We start from the raw sequence: 18386 nt of genomic DNA, 5'->3' as shown, positions 1-18386 counted from the left end.
ACCATATGGCCACATTTGATTATTTTACCTGCAGGACCCCAGTTGTGACCAGGCTCTTCTTTTTCGCAGTTAAGTGAGCCTGGGACCGAGGCTAGCAGGACCCCATATGTTCCCCAAGAGGCAAGAGCCCCTGAGAGTCAGAGGTAATCCCCCTGGCTCTGAAGTATTGTTGTATTAATAACTTTGTTGTTTGTGTTTGTTTGTCTTGTATTGTAATGTAGGCTATTGTTTGCCATCATGACTGTTATAAAGATGTGTTAATAAAAAATCACACCCGTGTGAACTGAGTGGTGTAAGGTTTTATATAGCATGATCAGCTGTGGTCTGACGTAATGTCTGACGTAATGAAATAAGGTAAGGTATTATGTAGCCTGATCAGCTCTGATCTGACGTAATGAAATCACACCTGGATGTGATTTCACAACTGGCTTTTTTTGTGCAGAGAAAATGACCACGGTTGCTACGGTCATCCAGTTCACCCGGGTGTGATTTAATTACGTCAGAAATTATTTTGAACATAGCAACCATGGTCATTTTTTTATGCACACAAAAGCCAGTTGTAGGAGTGGTTTACACCACTCAAAAAAAAGGATGAACACCACAGATTGAATAGGTCCGTCAGAGAGCGTCATAGCCAATCACAGCGTGACCATCTCTCCAGGCCATGGGATGTTGTGGATGTTTATCGTGTGCGCCACGCCCACCCGGAAAAAGAAGGCGTGACGTCACTGGACGCCAACACAACGCACACCTGCCTCAGTGCCTGCCATAAATGACAACAGACGCCGCAGACACGCAGTACTACTTCCATATCCATACACATGATCCGTTATAGCGGCCATATGACGCCTTTATTCATCTACTCAGCTGATTCATTCGTAATATTATTACATTTTCATTTAAAACCAGCTTCGACAGCCAGACGCATTGCAGCTTCCTATCCAGCGAGGAGCTGGGTGAAAGGAACATTAATTTTGTGAATGGGGCGATAGTGGATCTGTACTCCGTTCTCCTCCGTGAGTGACTATACTATGCAGTTCTAGTCCACTAGAGTCTAGTGAGTGGACGATTCATAATAAATAATAATCCTTCAAGCTTCCAGAGTTAATCGCCGGACTGGGGCATACAGGCTCACAGCAACCCGGGTATGGAGCCTCCCAGCACGGGCACGGGTTGTGTGAACATCGGCAGTCTGATCAGCACCCTGCCTGTCATCCCCTACCAGAAGCTGACGGACCTGCACTACCTGAGCAAAGGTGGCTTCGGCACCGTGTTCAAGGCTCAGCATTCCGACTGGAGGACCACCGTGGCCATCAAATGCCTCAAGCTAGACTCTCCCGTCGGTGAAAGGTATCTAATGCGTTTGTGATAACTCTTCTTTATTAACCTATTAATGTGACAGACCATGGCATGCAGCCTGATCCTGACATGAAGCTTGATGGCCGTGTATGTAATTGTAACGTAACTGCTTCAAATTGGAGATGACATGATTATTAATTTATGACTGCCTGGCGACGACACTCCTTTCACTTTAATATCCTGTGTTGCGTCTCTGACTAGACCACATTCAAAGACCCCCCCCCCCCAATGTGTGCACAACATAATGGAACCTTAGGGACCCTTTAGCTCTGGTCCATAGCCTATGATTCTGCCCTGCATTGGCTATGGACCAGAGCTAGGGACCCTTACACTCTCAGAGTTACAGACTTGTAAGGTTCCATTTGGGCCGCCCCTCCCTCCTTTACCAGCTGCAATATCAGCTACACATGAATAATTATCACATGTATCAATAATTATGATACAGTAGAGACTCGAGAGTACAGTATTGATAAGTCGGTCATTCCGCACAACGAGTACTTGTACTCATTACATTTACTGTAAAAAAAATGGATCCTATACAATACAATATGTATTTTACTTCCCAATTTTTAATGCATGAAGTTGTAACTTAATGGCCAATGTATTCTACTGTGGTATATCTAATATAAATAAAACGATTATAGACTAGTGAGTAGCCGCAATTTGCATCACTAGATTATTTTAAATAATGGGATGAATCTTGTCTACAGTGGATTTTTTATGAAACAAACACTTTGCAGATTGAAAGAGGATAATTCAAGCTTGCCCTACAGCTGCAATGTTGGTGACTTTAACGTTGTTTAATACAAGCAGATCAGAAATTCGATTTAGATGTCAATGGAGGGTATTGGAAGTCTAGATTCATCCCATTCATCCCAAAAAACAATCTAGTGTTTGTGGCTAACTAGTGAGTACAGGTACATCTTCCAGCAGTGCTTGCTCAAGGCATGATGTGATGGTGTTTCAGGGAGAGGAATTGTCTGCTGAAGGAGGCAGAGGTTCTCCACAAGGCCAGGTTCAACTACATCATCCAGATCTTCGGCGTGTGCAATGAGCCAGAGTTCTTCTGCATCGTCACAGAGTTCATGAGCAACGGCTCCCTGGATCTGCTCCTTCATGAGGTTGGTACCTGGCTGCTGTACTGTACCTGGCTGCCCGCTACAACATTCTGCTCTTCTTGACTTGGGTGCTGAACTGGAGTCTCAAACTGCTCATTTGTTACTTTATTTCACGAATTGAAGTATTTAAAAAGTAACTTACAGCTCTGGCGTTAATCAATTTGAAGCTAGCTTCCCTTCCTGGGGCTAATATTTGGCGAAAATAGCTGATCTTAGAGCTCCTAATGTTTTTGCCTAATCACCAGTGCAGACTTCCAGTCAATGCAGTCATGATGATATTAGTCATCTAAATTTATGTCAGTAGTACAAACACAGACAAAAGACAGAGATAGATGAATTACGGTATTTCACTACACGTCTGACAAAGTTGCTAAGCAGAGAGTTGAGAATCTCATTGGTTTATAGGTGGTTTCACTGGTTAATGCTTGTTTACATTGTGGTTAACAGATATTGATCTATGCTTGCAAAGATGCGTTCTCCAAATTCCCTCCTGTGAGTTGGCAAACAGAAGCTCAAGTGGAAGAGGATATTCAGTGTCTGTTGAAACTAAGCAACAAGATAGACACACTGACTGACCTGGGAAATTACCTCTTGTCATGTGTCGCTTCCCCCCCTCTCTCTCCATTTCTCTTCGTTTGTTTTCACTTTCACTTAGCCTTAGAGTACTGTTTAGTAAGACCTACAGTCCCAAACATTTTCATGTCATGTGATCCACATGTGGAGGTACATTTGACCCATGACCCAGCAAATATTTAGTGCAGTAAAATAAGCAATACATTCTTATTACCGTATTAAAAAGTGAGGTACCAGTAATTAACATCTTTATTGTTCATCAATACAGTCTTACCAGATTTGTTAGCCTCAAAATCAGTCAGTTGTGAATGTGAACTTCAAAAATAAAACTTGAAAACATTTAAAAGAATTGAAATATTTTTTAAATATGTTAACGACAAGTATTTTGTGGTTTTCCCTGGCACCAACTATTTTCAAAAGGACTCAGCAGTCAAATATTTTTGTTTGAGGGTCCTTGACATGAATGTATCTGAGAACCATTTCCTTCACTCCCTGAACACAAGTACGATATGGCGTTTTACCTGGTATCTTCTTCTGTTTATAGACGAGTTTGTACCCTGTGTTGGCCTGGCCTTTGAGGTTGAGGTTTCTCTATGAGATCGCCCTGGGGGTCAACTTCCTCCACAACATGACCCCGCCCCTACTGCATCACGACCTCAAGACGCAAAACATTCTACTGGATGGGGAATATCACGTCAAGGTGTGTGCGTTTTTGTGTGTTTCTGTGAATAGAGGGTATGCGCATGCATAAATCGAGTGGCAAAGTGAGTTTAACATCGATTTCCTGTCACCACATTAAACATCATGAATATACATATTCGTATGTGTATATACAATATACACATACGAAATAAAAGTATGAACTGTGGGTCCGTTACAAAGTCCAAATATGAATTTTAACACGGCAGCCCACAAACACTTTGGACATTTTCAAGTGGGACCTGATTTAGGAACCATTGCTCTAACATTAGGCTAAAATGTTGTGCACAGATCGCAGACTTTGGCCTCTCAAAGTGGCGGCAGCTGTCCATCAGTAAAGGCTCTGGATCCAAACCCCCGGAGATGGGGGGCACAGTGATCTACATGCCCCCTGAGCAGTACCACCCCTCCAAGAGCCGGCAGGCCGACGTCAAACACGACATGTACAGGTGAGACCCTGCAGCCCAGCTATAACCTCCACCAAACTAGAGAACTGTGAGTGCACAGTATCGATGAGGGGTACATTGGGAGAAGGATGCTGAAGGTAGAACTGCCAGGTAAGAGGAGAAGAGGAAGGCCAAAGAGGAGGTTTATGGATGCGGCGAGAGAAGACATTCAGGTCACAGTTGTCGCTGACAAAGAAGAATATATCGATATCATGATATACTAGATAACACCTATTATTATTTATACTTAGAAAATTGACGATTTGGACTGCCCATAAATCCGACATCCCAATACTCCGACTACGTGGCTTCGCGTGGGGTTAGGATTAGGGACAGGGTTAGTAATGCGGCGAGTCAGACCAACACGCCGGCGGACTAAATGCGCCGTCGGATAATGACTTGGCACCAAATGTTAAACAGCTGTTTAAATGTTCAAATTTAAACAGCTAAAGTAGCCGATCTACAAGCTCAGCTATTAACCCATTCAGACCTGAGGACAATACGATTCTAAAAACGCCTTCTAAATCCTAACAGTTTTCTGAACAAAGCATGTTGCTACAGTATATTATACTGTAGCAACATCTACATTTACTAAAATGACAGTTGCTGTCCTGAATTGAAGGGGTTAAACGGCAGATCCATAAGCTCACAACGCGTCACATTGTGATCTTGTGGATCAGCAATTTTAGCTTTTTTGAAAATGTTTGAAAAATGAAAAAGAAAATGGATATTATCATCACAAATTCACAATACAATATTATCGTCAATATCGAAATTGAGCTTTTTCTTTAAAATATTATTTTATTTTTTTCATATATTATCGCCCATCCCTTCTATACATTCTCCCTAATAATGTGGAATAATCTTTTGCTTACTCAAGCATTCCATTTGATGATGCATGTCAGTTATTCAAAACCACATGAGCTGAAAAGTAGAGCCTGACATACCTATCATACCACCATCATATTCACTGTTGGGCGTTGCTGCAAGTTCCCTTTGTTTTGTGCATGTCAAGAAAGACATTTTATATGTTTTTATAAAGGAACATTTAAACAGAGACGTCAACAGCACAGAAGTCAAAGTTGCAGATGATCTCTTCAGTGTGAACTCTATAAAAAGTACTGACTTGTTGTCTTGTTTATACCAGTTATGAATTCAGATGATTATTATTAGTATTTTGGGGGTAAAAAGACTGGTTGTAAGTTTGTAACTAAATGGAGTTGCAATAAGCAGAGTTCTTCCCCTAGACTTGTTGTCTTGTTTATACCAGTTATGAATTCAGATGATTATTATTAGTATTTTGGGAGTAAAAAGACTGGTTGTAAGTTTGTAACTAAATGCAGTTGCAATAAGCAGAGTTCTTCCCCTAGACTTGTTGTCTTGTTTATACCAGTTATGAATTCAGATGATTATTATTAGTATTTTGGGGGTAAAAAGACTGGTTGTAAGTTTGTAACTAAATGGAGTTGCAATAAGCAGAGTTCTTCCCTAGACTTTCTCGGCAAGCTGGTTTGAAGGAATGCCTGACGAATCTTATCATGTCAACGACTGTACCTGGAGTGCTTCTCATGAATTCCTTTCAGTCGAGTGGGGTTCCATTTAACAGGAATGAATGAGACATGACTTCCTTCTCTAACTGACATATCTCCTGCAGCTATGCCATCATAATGTGGGAAGTGCTTTCCAGGCAGATTCCATATGAAGGTATTTATTTTTTCCCCCCATCGTATATATCCAGTTTTTTCCCCCTATATACAGGTTTAATGTTTGTTTTTAGTTCAATGTTTGTTTTAAAAACGCCATTGACAATAATGAGAATTTAACCAGGTTGAAAGTATTTAATAGAAATTTGTAGGCTAACCCAGAGGTTCTAAAAGTGTGTGTGTGTGTGTGTGTGTGTGTGTGTGTGTGTGTGTGTGTGTGTGTGTGTGTGTGTGTGTGTGTGTGTGTGTGTGTGTGTGTGTGTGTGTGTGTGTGTGTGTGTGTGTGTGTGTGTGTGTGTGTGTGTGTGTGTGTGTGTGTGTGTGTGTGTGTGTGTGTGTGTGTGTGTGTGTGTGTGTGTGTGTGTGTGTGTGTGTGTGTGTGTGTGTGTGTGTGTGTGTGTGTGTGTGTCCGCAGGGGCGACCAACCCCATTCAGATCATGTTCAGCGTGCTGAATGGGCTGCGTCCAGACACAGGCACAGAGAGCCTGCCCCCCGACATCCCCGACAGAGAGACCCTCATCAGCCTCATGGCCTCTGGCTGGACCGCCAACCCAGACGAACGGCCCTCCTTCCTCAGTAAGCTACACCTTGAGTGGTTCTCAAACCAAACCTGTTCATATTAACACAATCAGCACCGGGATTTCTTTCAAAATAGAAGCTCAGGGTGCCGGGAAGATATGGCTGCTTTTACTCTGTAATGGCGTTCCCACATGTCGTACGGTCTAAATGGGTTAAGGATCCCTAAACTGATATGTCTTTGGCCGCAGACTCCCATCTGGAAGGACTTTGTGCCCGGGACCTCCATAAGAGAAGATTTGTGTCGTTAAAACGTTTCCAAATTATTCCAACTCTACTCTACTCCAAACCTCACCTCCATTTGCTGTCATTAGAATGGAGGGAGCGCTCCTCATGATTGTGGCAGAAGAACCATGTCTCCTCGGCATGATTTCAATCAGCTCCAGGCAGCTCCAGGCCCCTCAAGCCTACTTTATGCTCCGTCGCGCGAAGGTGATGGTCCTCCGGACCTCTCTTATCCAGAGTGTCTGAACTGGAGCCCATGCTGTAATGGTCTGTCTCTTATCCAGAGTGTCTGAACTGGAGCTCATGCTGTATTTGTCTGTCTCTTATACAGAGTGTCTGAACTGGAGCTCATGCTGTATTTGTCTGTCTCTTATACAGAGTGTCTGAACTGGAGCTCATGCTGTATTTGTCTGTCTCTTATCCAGAGTGTCTGAACTGGAGCCCATGCTGTAATGGTCTGTCTCTTATCCAGAGTATCTGAACTGGAGCTCATGCTGTATTTGTCTGTCTCTTATACAGAGTATCTGAACTGTAGCTCATGCTGTATTTGTCTGTCTCTTATCCAGAGTGTCTGATTGAACTGGAACCCATGCTGAGACGATTCGATGAGATTGACTTCCTGGAGGCGGTGCTGGAGGTCAAGAAGTCAAAGGTCAGTCAGGGGTCAGAAAAGGGCTAGGTGACATGGACAAAGCAAAGCAAAGCAAAGTTCTTTGTTTACCCAGGGTAAGTGGACTAAGCTCGAGATGCTTGTTTACAGCCACACCCTGCTCATAGAACATTTCATGGTTGGGGTTCAATGCCTTGCTCAAGGGCACTTCAGCGGTGGTAATTTTAACGTGCCGGTCCGGGGATTCGAACTGGCGACCTTCCGGTATCAAGACCGCTCCGCAAACCGTTCGGCCACCGACAAAAGATAATATCAGAATACCTTTGGCCAAGTGTTGTACCTCATTATCAAATGTGGGAATGACTACATTGAGCTTTCATTAAATACTTATCGGTAATGCATAATAACTAAGTGGGTAAACAAATAATATAACAGCTAGAACAGCAACAATGAAATTAACACACACTTCTCTATGGCCTCTTGCACACCTACTCCAAAATTGCCGTATGATGAGTGGCTGTAATGGTGTGTTATTTTAAGTAACCCAGTTCGATTGCTGCGTTATAATAGCCTCGCGTATCGATACTAATAGTAATATCACTGCGTGGATGCATTGCAAAGGCAGATGAAGGCTGGCTATGCGATTATTCGGGTGCATAAAAAAAAATAGGCCATCCTGTTACAACACTTACTTACATACAGTAGTTATTGCTCATGCTGGTGTGAGCTGATTTATTCAGCAGGGTAAGCAGTTCAACTTCTGACAAATTAATGACTGGACATATTTGAAATTTCAACACTATTGACTCAGTTGGACACATCCTTCCTAGTTTTCTGTGTGTCTGTCTCTGTGTCTCAGTGTGAAATTATTGCGGACCCTTTGTTTATCTCTTATCTCAGCAAATCATACACAGTACATTGCAGTGCAGAGATTCAGGTGTGTGTGCGTACATGCGTGCATGTGTGAACATACTCAGCCAATGAAGTGATTCTGATGGTGGTATTAGTGCTATTTCACTGTCTACCTGTAGGTTTGCTTTGAATCATTTTTCACTGTGTGTGTGCGTGTGCATGTGTGTCCACAGCTGATGAGGGGTGCAGGCTGTTGCACGGCCACGTGTGGGAAGAAGAGAGAGGGCAAACCCGTCAACACTGAACCCCCTTCACCTTTCTACAGGACTCCCGTAGGCAGAACACTGTTTGACTTGACATGCTTTCACTCGCCACCTTAACCACTTAAACCCTCTAGGCTGAGTTGCACTGTACTTGGTGCGCAATTTTCACACCAAACATCTTCACCAAAAATAGCTGATCTACAAGCTCACAATGTGTTGCCTGAGCTGGTAGATCGGCTATAAAATAGCCGATCTACAAGCTCACAATGTGTTGCCTGAGCTTGTAGATCAGCTATATTTGGCAACTGCTAAATACTTTAGAAGTTTTATTTTATTTCTTAACCACTTTCAAACTGACTGATTTTGGCAATGTCATAGGCGAAAATAGCCAATGTCCAAGCTCACAATACGTCACAAAGCAATCCCTTGTGAGCTTGTAGATTGGCTATTTTAGCTGTTTTGGAAACGGTTTAAGTGGTGAAATGGAGCACATATTTTTAAAGCAGAAGTGTATATATAAAAAAAGAGGTTGGATCTGTTGAGTGGCCACGAGTAAACAAAACGCATACAATTTCTAGATTTATGCTGTGTGACAGATGTGTGACAGGTTAGAATGTCACTCTTTTTTCATAGTGTGTCTTTAACTGTTTCATTACTGTGTGTGTCTCTCCCTCAGCAGAGCTCTACCTCTGGCTCGGAGTCTTGTTCCTCCCAGGAGACGGAGATATCCCAGCCTGGCTTCCTCACCAACTCCAACACCCCTCCGGGTTCAGGTAATGACATCACACCTTTTAACGTACGCTCTCTGAGATAAATCAACACTGAGGATTTTACAGTGGAGATTGGGGTCCCAGAAAATAACAAAATCCTATCTAATGAGGGTCTGTGGCCTAATCATACATATCAACCTGGGTGGTCTGTGAAATTAAAACGGTACGTTGAAAATACTTTGTGTAAGACGGGGTCTTACAAATACTGTTCAAAACTGTTACTTTTCTGGATTCAAATTCAAAAGTACCAAGTGAAGTAACAGATCTGCAACATCAAAACGCATCGCTTTGTGCTGCATTTCGAGCTTGTGAATCTGCTACTTGTGTGACGCTGTGGTATGATCAAGTAGAAAGTTTAGAATAGGTTTCTGCCCGACAGCAACGATATTTTAATTCCGAATACACAATCTCTCCCCATCCTTACCATTCTCCTGTCTCATCCAGGAGTGTCATCATTCATGCCTCACTCGCTGGAGCCTCCTCAGCCGCTGCGGGCCCAGAGCCCAACCAACAACAATCTGAACGACTTATCCCCGGCTGCTGCTGCTGCTTCTAATTATAAAGACTTAAACATCCCTACAAACCCATGCCTGCCTGTTCCTGAGTGTCAGACCGCTCTGGCAGAGATGACCCTCAAACCTCAGTCTGAGCCCTATCTGAAACCACAACCACTACCACCACAGCCACCAAAACCAGGTAACTAGGGGTGCAAACAGTTATTTAAAACGTATTGATTGAATCTATTGTAAGAAGAATATCGATAACTTAATCAAATAATCGATTAATAATCTATCATTATTTTGGGCATGTCATTGTCAATGTTCAAATTTGATCTACAAGCTCACAGTGGGTCGCATGATCACGACCAGGGATGTGCGCAGCGACTAATTATGGGAACACTCAGAAATTAGCCAAGTCTCAGGCCAAGTCTCATCAGAAAATAATACCAGTAAGACACCCTGAGAAGGTCCTATAGACGGCTATGTGTGTCCCATGGGTCCCTGGCTGGCTGGGTCTGTCCGAGCACGAAAACAGCGTTTTGTTGGTTTTCACCACCAAGTGTCACTGTTGCGCAGCCTAACACACACACACACACACACACACACACACACACACACACACACACACAATCGATTTATCGATTTCATTAACACAAGTCGATTCAGATTAGGTGAGTCGAAAGTTGAAAAAGAAAAAAAGTTTTCCCCATATCATATTTTTTGCTGTGCGATTAACAATGGAACTAGGCGGAGCTTAAGCACCAGGGCCCGAAGCTTGCAGGGCCCGGTACGAGACAGACTATAGGTAGGCTACAGCTGTTGCTTCTGTCGAAAAATATAACGCAACACAGGAATCCCCGCTAGTGTTTTTGGTCGTCCGACAGTTTCTGTAGCAGTTGATTTTCCCTCGGTCGGTTGGGGGGGGGGGGGGGGGGGGTCAGTCGGCTTGGGGGGGTTCCCGACGGCTGAGCGTCGCTTCCTCCTCCGTCACTGACGGAGGGGAAGCGAGTAAGCGACGCCGTCGGAAGCCCCCTCGCTCAGGAAGGCCCCCTCTCTCAGACCAACGTGTTGTTGTTGCGACAATAACATCTGTAAGCATATGTAAGCCAAAAGGAATATAAACACAAGACCTTGGGCAAAACTTCATATATATTTACCCTGCTCCAATCCCCCTCACCATGCTGGAAATAAAACGTCTGGCTTTCCGAGGCTACATCCGTGCTGACGCAATGACTGTCCTGTTTCTGGTTTAGCTTTATGCGCGGGGCACATCATATGAAACTCTCCGTCTCTGGTCAGTGCGGGTTGTTGTTTATTTGCATGGCTCAGAAAATAAGTAACAAACTAACATGAGAACGTAACGTTATCAAGTTGGAGGAGGAGAAGGTTCACGTGGAAGGTAATGCAGATTGTATTCTGATGATGTGCCAAACTGCTGCTGGCTGCTGTGATGATAATATATAGACCTATGTCTATACTACTATTATAGTTTTATGTTTTGATAATCAGCGCTTTGCCATATAGATGATACACATACACTGTGCCATATTGGAGAGGCCACTGTGTGTATGCGCAGTGCTTTGTTTGACATGCTCCGTATTTTAACACAACCAGGCTTTGATGAGGTCAGTGTCATGATCTTCATACAGTATATAGAGACGATGGTGGCGTGACGTGTCACGAGGCGTGACGGACTGACAACCATATATGGAGGTGTGACGGACGGACTGACAGGTTTTGCAGGTTCTCATAGTAATCTGCAACCTACAATCGCAATAAAGTATATTCCATTTAAATTCTTATAAGATTCATATAAGTTATGAGTTGTAAGTTACTTAATTGCGCTGAGCAAAGTTTACCTGCCTGAAGCTACAGTAAAATTCTATTGGATTGGATTGGACATTGAAATCCTTACATGGTGTCAGAAGCACTTGACGGACACATCGCCTCAGTAAAACCCCGGACAGTTTTGCATGCGATCGCCCAAATTAATGTGGAGACTGGAAACAGCGTTTCCAGCTATATCGTCTGGCGACAAAACTGAACAAAGAGGATGAGGAAGTTCAGGTCAGTGCCCTGATACAGTATATGCTATGGGCCTGGAGGCTGGCAACATTTTCAAGTCATTTGTGTTTCCAGAGGCGGATCAAAAGACGTTCTACATCAAACGGAATGTAATCCACGAGCACGCCTGTTTCCACCAGAGTACAGCGGCCCGATGAGAAAGTTGAAATGTATAATTTTGTTTACAAGAAAAGAAAAAACTAAAGTTGAAAAGGGGAGATGTCATAATATATGCCATATACTGTATGTGAATGTGCCAATATCAGACGGATGTTGTGACCTACGCTGTATACCGGCCCACCCTATGTTTACCTGCCCGAAGCTACAGTTCAACAAATTCTATCATTTAGTGTCACATCACATCTGTTCCATGTAGAACTCAAACCGGAACCTCTTCTCTTCGTCCCTTTCTTTCTTAAAATTAAAACAGCGGACGTCTTCCCGCCGCCGAGCCACTCCCCGCCCTCACAGGGTCCCATCGCCCGCTGGATCGGCGAGCGGCGCGAGGAGATCGTCTCCCAGATGACTGAGGCGTGCCTGAACCAGAGCCTGGACGCCCTGCTGGCGCGCCAGCTCCTGATGGTGGAGGACTACGAGCTGGTGCAGGGCCGGCCCACGCGCACCGCCAAGGTCCGCCGGCTGCTGGACACGTGCGACCGCCACAGCGAGGACTTCTGCCGCATTGTCGTCCGCAAGCTGCAGGACAACCGGCAGCTGGGGCTGCAGCCCTTCCCGTCCGGCCTGTGCTCCCCGACGGGTGGGCTGGTGCCCAGCGCCCCCGCCTTGTAGCCTCACTTTGAGCACCACCGTGTTGGAGTACAATGGTGGGGACACTGTACAGAATAATTATAAAGGCCTTGTGGAGCTGACCGTGGCAGGCTGTGGATTACTGTCACAGAGCTCTCTCGAGGTGATCTTTGGATTGTTAACCGGACTCGGACCCATGATGAATGATGGTTCCTTCACCTGGTCAGGTTCTCACAGCAAATAATTATTAGTCCAAAATGACATGTTGTCACATTGATGTTGCACTAAAAAAGGAGTCATTGTTAAAGACGCAAAGCAAAGCTACTGTGTTCAAAACCTTGCTCAGAGAGCATTAATCAAAGTTATATCCCATATGATGGCCGTCGCCCAAGAGCTATAAACCGTGGGCTCATGTTATGATCATGCTATGCATTTAAGTTATAGCAAAATACATTATTTGCTTTCCATTCATTCCAAGTGAACTGTTAGACAGAGCTCGGTAGGAGGGAACAGCCAAGTTCTGTCAGAGTTCACTTTTATTTCTGCGTTGAAGGCGTCGCATCAGAACACCGCAACCAGACAATCCACCCCCTTTCTCCCATAGAAAGAAAGTGAACGGGACTCTGAAGCCAAATTCGTGCTAGACGCATCGTCTGCTATTTTCGTCATACCACACCGGCGTGCGATGGAGCATAAAGTAGGCTTTACACTTCTGAAGTACAATAGTGTGACCGTTTGACCCAGATTAATGAATTAATTAGCCAGATTAATTAGGCTCTGAGCTGGGTCCGACAGAGCCTAATTAATCTGACTCAGCACCCTGACCCTACGCATTTGTTTGGGGTTTAACTCACATTTGATGTATTTTATTTTAACCACCAACCTTTCCATTGCATGCAAAGTTAGCAGAATCTGCTAAAGGCCCATGGTACCCAGTGGATCTGGATACAGTGGCACAAGGACTGGCCTACAGCTAAAACATTGTTTGAGTCATATCGTAGCAATGTTAGGTGATTTCTGCCAAGGATCACCACATTCATACATGTTAACACCCAGGGTGGGTGTGAGGTCGCAATGCGTACACACACACACACACACACACCCACACACACACACACACACACACACACACACACACACACACACACACACACACACACACTAGAATCTGTGTGTTTGTATTAAAGCACACAAGCATTAAATCATGGACATCGATGCGTTGTGAAAGGAACTCTGCAGTGCTAATAATAGCAACTATGAGGTATTTTCACAGGACTTCACCCAGATGATGCTTGGCTGACTTCAGTACAATATAGACAACCTTGCACAACTTGATCTGCGTTTGGAAAGTGTTACAACTTGACTGTGTCAAATGATGAATGAAATGTGCCATGAAATGAGCCTCCTCCGGGGGCTGCTTCTGAAATGAGCCTCCTCCGGGGGCTGCTTCCTTTAAATGAGCCTCCTCCGGGGGCTGCTTCCTTGCATAGTTTTATTGCAAGTTTTATCGCCACGTGAAAGAGATCTGCTGGGAAACCGAGATAAGAGGATGTAATTGTAACATATCGGTCAAAAGTTGCACACGCGTGCGTGCGTGCAAAGCGAGTGATTGGGGCAAGCAAGCGTCACTTTATCTTCCTGCTCCCAAATATCCTGCCCTATGTTCCAGACAGGGAAAGACTGGTTAACAGTTTCTATTTATACCTGATCTTATATAATAATGATCTTCCTTGGTCTCTTCACTGCAGAAGTCTTGCAACACACAGAGCGTTATATCTTTTAGCTCTGTAGACATAATGCATACGGATAAGACCACATCAAACCTGCCTCGCTTTTTTATAAACATGTATGCTTATTGCATTGATGTACAGCAGCGATTACCCAACCTGTGGGTCTGAGCCCGCTGGTGGGCCGTGAGGATATTGCAAGTGGGACCCCAAATAAATGGCAAAACACTAAGATTGTTAATAAAAAAATAGGTTTTTATTTCTCTAAAACCTTAACAAATGAGTTTTTATACTACATTCGTTAGTATGGGCCCTGATCCAGAAAAGGTTGTAAAGCATTGTACATCAATGGCAGTCAGTTGAAGGCAGCAGTCGCTCTATCTTCCCTGTACTAAATGTCATTTAACCACTTAAACCACAGCATCCGTATTGTGGGGAAAGCTTTAGCTGAAAATAGCCGAGCGACAAGCTAACTACGCGGCACGTTGCGAAGTGTGGTGAGCTTGTCGATCGGCTATTTTCAGCTACAGCGTTCCCCACGATAACAGAAAATACACTAGTACAGAGCCCTGAGGGACTCAGGTCAACCATATTGGGTTAAAGTGGTTAAAGACTATTATGCTTAGCTTTCATCTAGTTAAAAGTCAACCGCAGTGCTGTGTGCCACTTATGTACATAGATTAATTTCAACTCATGGGCCAGGTCTACTGTGGAACCTGGTCTTTCTCACATTCGCAAGACATAGACCTCTATATTCAGCATAGGGACTAGAAAGAACATCAGAGAAAACGGCCACTAAAGCATCAAAAGTAGCAGCATCTACAAGCTCAAAACGCACAAAGAGACGTGCTTTGAGGGCTACAAGCAAGTTCCGACATACTAACAGTCCGACAGTCATTAAACCAGTGCCGTCTCTACTGGGGGGCATTGCCCCCCCAGATTGGATGTTGTGCCCCTCCAGTCCAGATTGACCAGTAGTACCCTATCCTACCAATATTTTAATGTTTAACAAATGTTCTTCATGATTATTGTAAATATATACATGTTCAAATTAATTGAATAGTTAATAGAAATACAAGGTAATATATGCATGCAGAAGACATTATAATGCTCAACATATTTGTATTTCTTTGTTTGTTGTTGGTGCTGCTGCATAATTGTAGCCTTTTTCAAGCATCACTTTGTTAATAGGCGACTATTTGTTATACATAGGGGGCGTTGAAAAATGAAGTGCCCCCTTTGGAAAATTTGTGCCTGGAGACGGCCTGGAGACGGCACTGCATTAAACTGACACCCTACCCCAAACCCTAACCTAACCCTAACCACAAGCATGACTTTTGGTGTGTCGGATAAGCGTGCACACCCTGTTTTGAGCTTGTAGATCTGCTACTTTTGCTATATATTTTTATTTATTTGAACAGTTTTTTCAAATCTCCAAATTGTTTTTCACTCAGTTTTGGCCCCTACATTGAATTCTTATGTCACCACCAGACATACAGGGAGAGATCTCTGATATGTCTGTCTGTCTGCACATATCAACTGTTGACTTACTACAACGTTCACATTAATAAGACTGTTACTGTAGTTTTGTCTGCCTAAATGACCGTAGTTATTCACTATCAGGTGTGTTCGTGCCAAATTTCACTCAAGTGATAACTGCTATTTCCTCATCAGAAGAAATGGCTTGTGTTCCTAAAGCGTAAATCTATGGCCACTTGCACATGTCTTACAGTAAATTTGTTTCTCTGAAAAGGGAAGTGAGAGAGCTGACATATTTACAGCCTCTTTGCTGACTTCCACTTCCTTAAAACAGGTGGTGACTTCACAGTAGTTGTAGTATTATTGACGTGGAAGAGGTTGTCATCTTCAGCCCATGGTTTTATTACAAAATTCATGATTCAAGGTTTTTATTGTCACACTTATCTACAATTCTTTGGTAGAATTAATCTTGCAGATGTCTTACAGTTAAATGTAATTGCTACTTTATGGTTTCCCTCATCATGAAGTACACATGTTCTGTATACTATTTATGAAAACATACAGGCCTGGGTGATATGATTTATTTTGTATTTTAGCCTAGATTATGTTTAATGAAAGATGTTTTTATATTGAAAATAGCAGATCTACAAGCTCACAACAATGCCTCGCATTGTGACACATGAGCATTTAGATTGGCTATTTTAGCATGACACCATTGTACAAATAAAGAAAATCAGGACTTAAGTGACTAATCTGACCAATTCATTTTGTTAAAAAATTATATATACATAAAATAATGAAACGTTTTAGAATATTTTCATGTAGATTCATTGATCTTTATGAAATTTAAAACATAAAAACAAGATTAAATCGGTTAGAGGTTTTGATACATTTTCAGTGAATTGCCCAGCGCTAGTACTACAGTATGTTTTCATTTCCTCAATAACAAGATAATGTCTCCTCCCAACATTTCCCACACTGGGACCTGCTCCCATAGACCCACAGGAAGTAAGGTCACCACGGTCACATGAGACACTGACAACAAGTCTACTGCAGGGAGTTGTTTTGATCATACTGTAAATCGTTGCTGTCAGCCAGTATAGAGCGTCGCCGTTTTTTTTTTTTTTTTTTCCTGTTCATTTTCCTCATAGACATTTCAAAAGGTATTTATTTAAAGACCTTTTTAAGCCTCGTACAAAGCCAACTCTTGTCGTGACAAATCATGACAACCAACACAATTTTTCCGGCTGAACAAATAATTAGAAGGAAGAAGAAAACGGCAGGTTACAACACTTTTGTTGTTGTTTTTCTTCTTTGTAATTATTTGTTTGGTCCAAAATATTGTGTTTGTTGTCATGATTTGTCATGACAAGAGTTGGCTTTGTACGACGCTTATAAGGTCTTTAAATAAATACGTTTTGAAATGTCTATGGGAAAAATACATTGGGAACTATTTCCTGGGCCTGGCGTCGTCATGAAAGGGGGCGGGACTGCGACGCTCTATTGGGGAGCATTAATGTAGCTGAGCAACGTAACTAAGTTACATTTTGCTGTAACTTGCGGTAGCTGAGCTAGTAGTTTGTCAAGTAGTTACATTTTGGGTCATTGTTTTGTAGCTTAGCTACTCAAGCTACAAACTCCAATTTTGGGGCAAAAACAGGAAATTAATATATTCATTTTGATATGATTACTGTGTTCTTGTATCGGAACCCCATTGACCCACATTCTGATTGCTTTGAGGGCCACCAGCTGCCTCTGATTGGCCCTGGTATCAGAATGCTTCACAAGGTGCAGAAGGCACATTGTGAAGCAAGGGGTGGCAGGACAACCCTCCTGCCACCCCTGAAGTACCAGCCAACCATGGCCAAACATGAGCAAATTTATGATAAGAGACCAACCAACCAACCACGTACATTATCAATAAAAAAGTAGCTCAAAGTAGCTGAGATACATTTTCTAGCTCTAGCTTTTCAAGCTACATTTCTCCAGGGGCAGAATGTAGCTTGATCGAGCTGTCGGGTATAGAAACCTTGTATGTCCAAAAACAACGTGTTCCAATGCACCAATGTAGTTATTATTTATTCACAAGCTCTTGTCAATACTTTGCATTGGTTAAATATTTATAAAACCGACACACACTTTCACTTTCTATAGAAATATATAAAAATGAAAATAGCAGATATGACGTGTTGGGAACTTGTGGAACGGCGTGTTTCCCTTCTTTACAATGAAGTGAGCTTTCTTTTAAAAAAACTATATAGGCCTATATATATATATATATATATATATATATATAGAGATACAAGGTTTCTGCCTGCCAAATTGTACAGTAAGTACAGTAATGAAGGCAAGCCGTTAGGATAGATGTGCTTCCAAATCTCCTCTGGCCTCATAATGCCATGTTTTTATGCTTTTAGTTTTTAAATGTATAATAATGTTACATCAAGACATTTTACACATCAAGCGTCACTGAGAGAGCAAAAAACCTGAAAAAGAGACAAACCTGAGGGTTGTCAGTTGGCCTTAAATATGTGCATGGTAACATTTTCTACTGTATATGATTTCTGATTTTTTTTTTTTAATGATTTTTTTGTGTGGCTTTCACCTTTATTTTATATTTTCTATGGAGGGACAGACAGTTTTGTCTTGTATGTTGGGTGTTGGCCACGGACCC

General features: G+C 42.8%; 1 protein-coding gene across 3 annotated transcripts; it reads left to right on the top strand.

The window, feature by feature from the left end:
- The first annotated feature begins 785 nt into the window (after positions 1-785).
- ripk2 (receptor-interacting serine-threonine kinase 2) lies at positions 786-16456 on the top strand. Of its 3 annotated transcripts, XM_079488663.1 has the most exons (12): positions 786-1016; positions 1226-1350; positions 2327-2480; positions 3595-3750; positions 4041-4198; positions 5850-5899; positions 6314-6475; positions 7267-7352; positions 8396-8494; positions 9102-9198; positions 9640-9891; positions 12190-16456. In XM_079488663.1, exons 3-12 carry the CDS (start codon positions 2445-2447, stop codon positions 12546-12548), a joined length of 1455 nt encoding a protein of 484 aa, XP_079344789.1. In that variant the 5' UTR covers positions 786-1016; positions 1226-1350; positions 2327-2444; the 3' UTR covers positions 12549-16456. The 3 variants fall into 3 exon arrangements, with proteins under 3 accessions (XP_079344789.1, XP_079344788.1, XP_079344787.1); XM_079488662.1 differs by having other exon boundaries at positions 786-1350; positions 9105-9198; XM_079488661.1 differs by having other exon boundaries at positions 786-1350.
- Positions 16457-18386: the final 1930 nt, after the last annotated feature.

The sequence above is a fragment of the Electrona antarctica genome, assembly GCF_951216825.1.
Source record: "Electrona antarctica genome assembly, chromosome: 19".
NCBI classification, from domain to species: domain Eukaryota; kingdom Metazoa; phylum Chordata; class Actinopteri; order Myctophiformes; family Myctophidae; genus Electrona; species Electrona antarctica.
Note: the sequence above shows the minus strand (reverse complement) of the source record. Positions and strands in the feature narration are given on the sequence as shown.

What these genes read in the sequence shown, in the direction of transcription:
- ripk2 (XM_079488661.1), top strand. Translation starts at nt 1,148, where the DNA reads ATGGAGCCTCCCAGCACGGGCACGGGTTGTGTGAACATCGGCAGTCTG. An exon ending in GTCAAACACGACATGTACAG is followed by an intron (nt 4,199 to 5,849) that starts GTGAGACCCTGC and finishes TATCTCCTGCAG; the next exon opens with CTATGCCATCATAATGTGGG. An exon ending in CACCTTTCTACAGGACTCCC is followed by an intron (nt 8,495 to 9,101) that starts GTAGGCAGAACA and finishes TCTCTCCCTCAG; the next exon opens with CAGAGCTCTACCTCTGGCTC.